This window comes from Lottia gigantea (genome assembly GCF_000327385.1).
Source record: "Lottia gigantea unplaced genomic scaffold LOTGIsca_34, whole genome shotgun sequence".
NCBI lineage: Eukaryota > Metazoa > Mollusca > Gastropoda > Lottiidae > Lottia > Lottia gigantea.
In genome coordinates this window covers 51,079-58,094 of record NW_008709146.1, presented here as the reverse complement: position 1 = coordinate 58,094, position 7,016 = coordinate 51,079, and the positions used below count along the sequence as shown (strand labels likewise).

The following is a 7,016-nucleotide window of genomic DNA, read 5'->3' as shown; positions in this document are numbered from 1 at the left end:
TCTACTGGTACTGGAGCTATATTATCACCACCAGCAGTAATTATTATTTCTATAAAACAATCAATTTATTAGAGTAAACAATCAGTATCTTCTACTGGTATTGGAGCTATATTCTCACCACCAGCAGTAATTATTATTTCTATAAAACAATCAATTTATTAGAGTAAACAATCAGTATCTTCTACTGGTACTGGAGCTATATTCTCACCACCAGCAGTAATTATTATTTCTATAAAACAATCAATTTATCAGAGTAATCAATCAGTATCTTCTACTGGTATTGGAGCTATATTCTCACCACCAGCAGTAATTATTATTTCTATAAAACAATCAATTTATTAGAGTAAACAATCAGTATCTTCTACTGGTACTGGAGCTATATTCTCACCACCAGCAGTAATTATTATTTCTATAAAACAATCAATTTATTAGAGTAAACAATCAGTATCTTCTACTGGTACTGGAGCTATATTCTCACCACCAGCAGTAATTATTATTTCTATAAAACAATCAATTTATTAGAGTAAACAATCAGTATCTTCTACTGGTATTGGAGCTATATTCTCACCACCAGCAGTAATTATTATTTCTATAAAACAATCAATTTATTAGAGTAAACAATCAGTATCTTCTACTGGTACTGGAGCTATATTCTCACCACCAGCAGTAATTATTATTTCTATAAAACAATCAATTTATTAGAGTAAACAATCAGTATCTTCTACTGGTACTGGAGCTATATTCTCACCACCAGCAGTAATTATTATTTCTATAAAACAATCAATTTATTAGAGTAAATAATCAGTATCTTCTACTGGTACTGGAGCTATATTCTCACCACCAGCAGTAATTATTATTTCTATAAAACAATCAATTTATTAGAGTAAACAATCAGTATCTTCTACTGGTACTGGAGCTATATTCTCACCACCAGCAGTAATTATTATTTCTATAAAACAATCAATTTATTAGAGTAAACAATCAGTATCTTCCACTGGTACTGGAGCTATATTCTCACCACCAGCAGTAATTATTATTTCTATAAAACAATCAATTTATTAGAGTAATCAATCAGTATCTTCTACTGGTATTGGACCTATATTCTTTACTATATCCTATGAAATTTAAGTAATTCAAGTTCTTATGGTATAAATGAACCGTATGCTACGCAACCTACCTTTTATTCTGCCAGTTATAAAGAGGAAACCATCTTTATCAACTCTGCCTATATCACCAGTACGTAACCAACCTTCATCTGTCATTACTTCTTTAGTTTTCTCTTCTTGTTGTAAATATCCCATAAATACATGACGACCATACATTAATATCTGAAATATAACTTTAACTGTAATATACCTGAGTTAAAAGTTAAGAATTTAATGACAACCAATAATGTCATCTGCTTCAAAAAATATGTTAAGTTGTTTTATATATTATTAGATCTCCTAATTTATTTTATTCTATATCTATTGTTTGTGCTCTAGGTGTTTGCTCTAGGTGTTTCTGTGTATCTTCACAATAAGTACAACAGTTAGTTATAGAGTAATATAATCACCTCTCCATTACCCTCTTCATCTGGATTATCTATTCTAGTAAAAACACCTGGTGATACTGAACCTACACTACCAAATCTACGACAACCTGGTCTACTGAATGAATGAGGTCCTACAAAATAACCAAACAAGCATGATAAATTGACTATAGAAAGATTTTGAATGGTATTATATGACTTTTTGGGCTATTGCCATGCAGTGTGTAATGAGGGAAATTTCAACAAAACGTTGTTTTAGGCATTAACCTAATATATTGATTTCCAATAGCTCAGCTGTCAGATGCACAGCCTATAACACACAGAGCCCAAGCTTTTGAAGAGAACGTCTTTCAACTTGGACTACAAGCCAAATATGATGTAGTATATTCTTAGCATTATTCTTAAGCCATATTATACCTGAACTTTCACTCATTCCATATACTTCATCTACCATAATATCTAAACTCATAAAGTATTCTAGAGTTTCTTTAGTAATAGGTGCAGCTCCAGAAAACATTATCTTACAATGGTCAAATCCTAAACCTTCTTTAACTCTTTTAAAAGCCAGGGAATTAGCCAAGGTCCAACCAAATGGTACACTGCCACTGTAAATAGAATATTCTCTTGATTAAACCTTGAAGTAATATATAACTCAATATTTCAGTAACATCAATTTTAAAACAGACCTTATTATTTAAAAGTTAACTTAAGATAATTTTAGTATTCCAGTCATCTGATAGGTCAAACATAAAATTCGATTTTAAAGTAAGTTTTATCATCTTATCAGATTATAAAATTAGGATTGTATCTTAATGAAGTTTTTTGGAGGATAAGGCTGATGAGATAATTCTGTAAACATAGTAAATAGTATTATCTTTTACAGTTGGAACACAGATACTCGAAGATTGAGAACATTCAGAACCTTCTGATATTGGAACATCCTGAAGTATTGGAATATCCAGAACAATCTGATATGAGAACATCCAGAACATAACAGAAGAAAGAAGAAAATAATAGAAGTACAACATCAAATCATATCTATGAATTCTACAGACAATTGTTATATGTGGTTTTCAAATAAAGAAAAAAGTAAGAATTTGACAAAAAAGAAAGCTTTAAAGCGTAGGCTAACATTCTTTTATAAATTCGAGAAATAAGAAAAATATATGAAAACAATGACATATAATCACAAATGCAGCAATAAGAATAAGAAAAAGAAAGGAGATTGTAAGAAATAAGATGACACATCCATTTGATGCAAATATTCAAAAGTTAAAAATATTTTTACCAGCAACCCTTTTTCCTAGCACTAAGAAAATCATAAAATTCAATTGTATTTACTAAGCTATAGCATTCTGGTAAACACAAACCACCCAACACTCCAAATGAAAATTCATGTAATATATCTTTAAACATGGTCCTGTTTTCCAACCAAACCCACATGCAAGACCCACAGTCTTTGTGTGGAGAGCTCTGATTGATTGTATTTGCAAATCACTGCATTTAATAGTGGATATAGCAAATTTGTAAAACATTGTGAAGATGACACTGACCATAAAAGAGATAAATTCTTTAACATATCTTAAATGAAATACGAAATAGTACTTACTTGTTCATTTTATTCTTATTACCCTTCAGACCTATACTCTTTGCCCATGTAGCAATTTTCAGTTTTAAACCTTTATTGTTTCGACCAATTTCTAACAATTTATCCATCATCTTTTCCCAAACTCTAGGTACACCCATAAACCCTGTTGGACGAACTTCTTTGAGGGTTGTCAAAAGAGAGCCCTACAAGTAAAGGAGTCCAAATAATGAAATACATGTAGATTTATCAGCCATATGGCCTTCTTCCAGAGGGACAGCAGATGGATGAAGTCAGTGGCATAGTGCAATCAGGTGTACCAGAAGGTGAGCATTCTTTACCTTAGTCAACCAACTATTACAACAACTGTTTGAAACAAGCTTAAACTGAAGAATAAATAAACCAAGTACTAACGATACAAACCCCAAAACAAAACCCGATTTTCAGAACAACATATTGGTGAATTATTGGTACCGGTAGCAGTTAATAAACTTTTCACATGAGGAGGTATATCAATCATAAGTAAATATTTCATAATGAAAAGTGGTATCAGGTGTCTAGAATAGTAAGTATACTCTACAATATTTTCCACACTCACCTTTAAGGCATCTGGCTGAGCAAAAAATACAGTAGCACCAAAATAAATAGGTAAATATATATCAAGATGTTGAGCAGCAACATGACTTAATGGTAAATAACTGACTAATCTTTCAACACCAAATAATAAACCACCAAGAGGTCCTGCATTTACTGGAGTCCATGTTACCTAAAACAGAAAAATATTATTCTGTAACCTGTTCATTAGTTTTTCATGTCTGATTGGAGTTACCAAACATACCATCTTTATACAAAATTATCTAGCTTTGTGGATATTCCTCTATACACCATATACAAGTATCACATTGCAATACAATAAAGTTTTCGGTTGCGAAAGTATCTTCACTATGTCAAGCTATTTGATTGGATCGTAATCTAACAAATACAGCCAATTAGAGGCCTTGACAGAAAGTCTGTTAAAAATCAGCCATAATGCTTACCAAATCTGATTGGCCGTATATTTCAAATCAATCAAATTCCTGTTTTCCATGTTACAAGAAAGAAGCTTTTAAATAGCTTGACAATGTGATTAATTGGATTGCTTCCATTGTATTTAGACTGCATGCAGGACAGAAGAGAACCTACAGAATATTGAACTAACTGTCTCATTTCAGTTAGATTTGTAAGAGTAAGCCTATTTACTTACATTATCGTGACTCAACATGACACCTTTTGGTTTACCAGTAGTACCTGACTGAAATAGATATAATTCATCTGTATTTATACATCATGCTCCTCTATACAACATTAGGCTATGACGGACAGTGTGCAAAGAGAAAAATTTGCCTTTTCTCCATTGGTTTCCTATATAGATATCAATGTCTCAATGCAATTAGAGAGACATATTGGGCACCATGAACCAAGAAAATAAAAACCAATGAAAAACTTACTGTATAAATCAAAGTACAACATTTATTTGGTGCTAGAATTTTAAATCTTTCTTCAAGAGCAGAATCAGGTAAATCATCTCCTAATTTCATAAAATCATCCCACTAAAAACAGAAAAACAGACATAAAAGTTGACAGCAAAAGAATCAAAACAGTTAGCAAAAAATGTGGACATATATCAAGGGTGGAAACCTCAAATATAACTTTGATGTGATCAACTTAAGGCTATGCAGTATGCAGTTTTTCAATTCTTTTCGTGAATAACACAAATTTTTTGAAAAATCTCACATATGATATGAAAACCTTGGGTTCAATAATCACATTATGTCAAATCATTTTGATTTTTAATTAATTGGACTTACTGAGTATAGATTATCTTGTGGTGTTTCTATTTCACCAGAATATTGAACTATAGCTTTTAAATCTGGTAATTGATCTTTCACTTGTAAAATTTTCTTTAAATAAGCTGTATTTTCTACAACTATAACTTGAGCTTTACTGTCAGCGGCTATAAACTGACAAGCTTCGGCATTGTTTGTTGTATAGATTCCAACAGCAAAGCCACTGAAAATACATGAACATAATATGTAGTTATATTAACTATATATACAAGAGTAATTGCTTGTCTTGATTAAAAGCATAACTAACAAATGGTTAACAAGAAAAAAGTAACAAATCTCTTTGCTATACTTGTATTTTTTTCTGTATGATCAGAAAACTTACCCAGCAAATATACAACCAATATCAGCTAGAAACCATTCTGGACTATTAAAACCCATAATACCTACACCATGATATGGTTCTAACCCTGCCTGAAATAAATTATTAGTTTTTACTGGGTTTTTTGTCTTTGTACACATAGTTCTATTGCCAATTTCCACTTTGACATCTGTGATTATCCCAGACGTCTGATCATTTGCAATTAGAAAATGAAATAAATGTAGCTTAACGTCGTATTTTCCTATTGGGCTGATGAAGAAAGTCAACACCATCCAGTTTACAATGAAGTAAATTCTGCCAGGATAGCTGCTTTAATCTACTCTTTTTCGATATCCATGTGACAAGGTATCTTTAAAGTGTCTCTAGCACATTTGTTTGTTTATTGACTCCTTCAGATGACTAGACGCTTTTTCCATGTCAGCCCCTCAGACCGGCTTCAATAACGAAGGGAAACCGGGTTGAAAAATCTTAAAGGTATTATGAAGCAATGCTGGGATTGAACCCTGGACTATGAGGTTTAGCAAGAAAGCTTTTAACTCAAAACCGCTCCCCTGTTTGGTGATGCTACATCAGAAATAATAAAGGAAAAACTCTTTCCAATTTGTTAATTCTTGTATGTATATTCATTTTTTATTTACCTTTATGAAACTTTTGGCAGCCCTACATGAATCATCATAATATTGTTTGTATGTCCATCTAAGCCAGGTATCATTTCTTTTAACACCTAAAAACAAGATAAATTTGATAATTCAGAATTTCTTATTTTGGGATGACAGCCATACACAAACCAAAATTTCAAGGAAATTTGTTTGTTTTCTAACAAATTTGGTCCGTGCAAAAAACTGGTTTCTTCTTTCAATTACCTAGAACTGAAGCTGTGACAAATGGAGGTGGTTGATATAACTCGTAAACATTATCAGAACATGTTTGCATAGCTATACTATGTTCAATAATCATAATCTTAATAAAATCTGCTTTTTCCACCATTAAACTAATCAATCTTAAATATTCAAGATGGTGACCACTGTTTCTGTCCCTATTAACAGAAGTACTTACATATAGCAGCATTATTAGGGATTCGTTCAGCAGTAGTTTGTAATAATGAGACAACAGTTTGTGGTGCTTCTGAACCAGCTCCTTTATCAGTCATACGTAATCTAACACTACCATCACCTTGAGTAGTATACAAACTCTCAGCTGGTAACAAATCATCTATTACTGAAATAGTTACTGATACATATTCAAATCAATATATTCTGGTATACACATAAGATAAATCAGAGCCACTGACAGAAAAACTCAAATAAGATACATGTTGAAACTTTCTGTTGAGGGCTCTGATTGGTTGTATTAGCATGTGTACAATCCAATCCTTTAAAAGTGCCTAATGAAGTTAAGGTACTAGATGGAATTCAGTATACCTTTGTAAAAATTGATATTATATATGAGTAGATAAAACAAAACACAATCTAGTTCCTGTAAATATGGCTATTTTAGACAGGTTAGAGCTTCAGGCTATTTCACTCATTTTATAATACTTATATATTTTCAGATTTTAAAGTTTTTAAGATGGACATGGTAGAAATTACATCAATACTGAGATGCATATGAAGCACAACAATATGTATATATATTACACCATACAAGACATAATGAATATTCAACCTAGAGACCTAAATACCATTATAATCTATT

The 7,016-nt window shown here is 31.6% G+C and overlaps 1 protein-coding gene across 1 annotated transcript; it reads right to left on the bottom strand.

The window, feature by feature from the left end:
- Window positions 1-158: 158 nt before the first annotated feature.
- LOTGIDRAFT_120433 (hypothetical protein) lies at window positions 159-6,510 on the bottom strand (the record flags this gene model as incomplete). The annotated part of the gene is made up of 12 exons (XM_009058396.1): window positions 159-229; window positions 1,178-1,328; window positions 1,556-1,665; window positions 1,949-2,130; window positions 3,141-3,322; window positions 3,715-3,882; window positions 4,360-4,407; window positions 4,604-4,705; window positions 4,964-5,165; window positions 5,325-5,413; window positions 5,960-6,045; window positions 6,378-6,510. Coding segments are annotated over 12 exons (1,524 nt in total), but the record flags the coding sequence as incomplete, so codon positions are not given.
- Window positions 6,511-7,016: the final 506 nt, after the last annotated feature.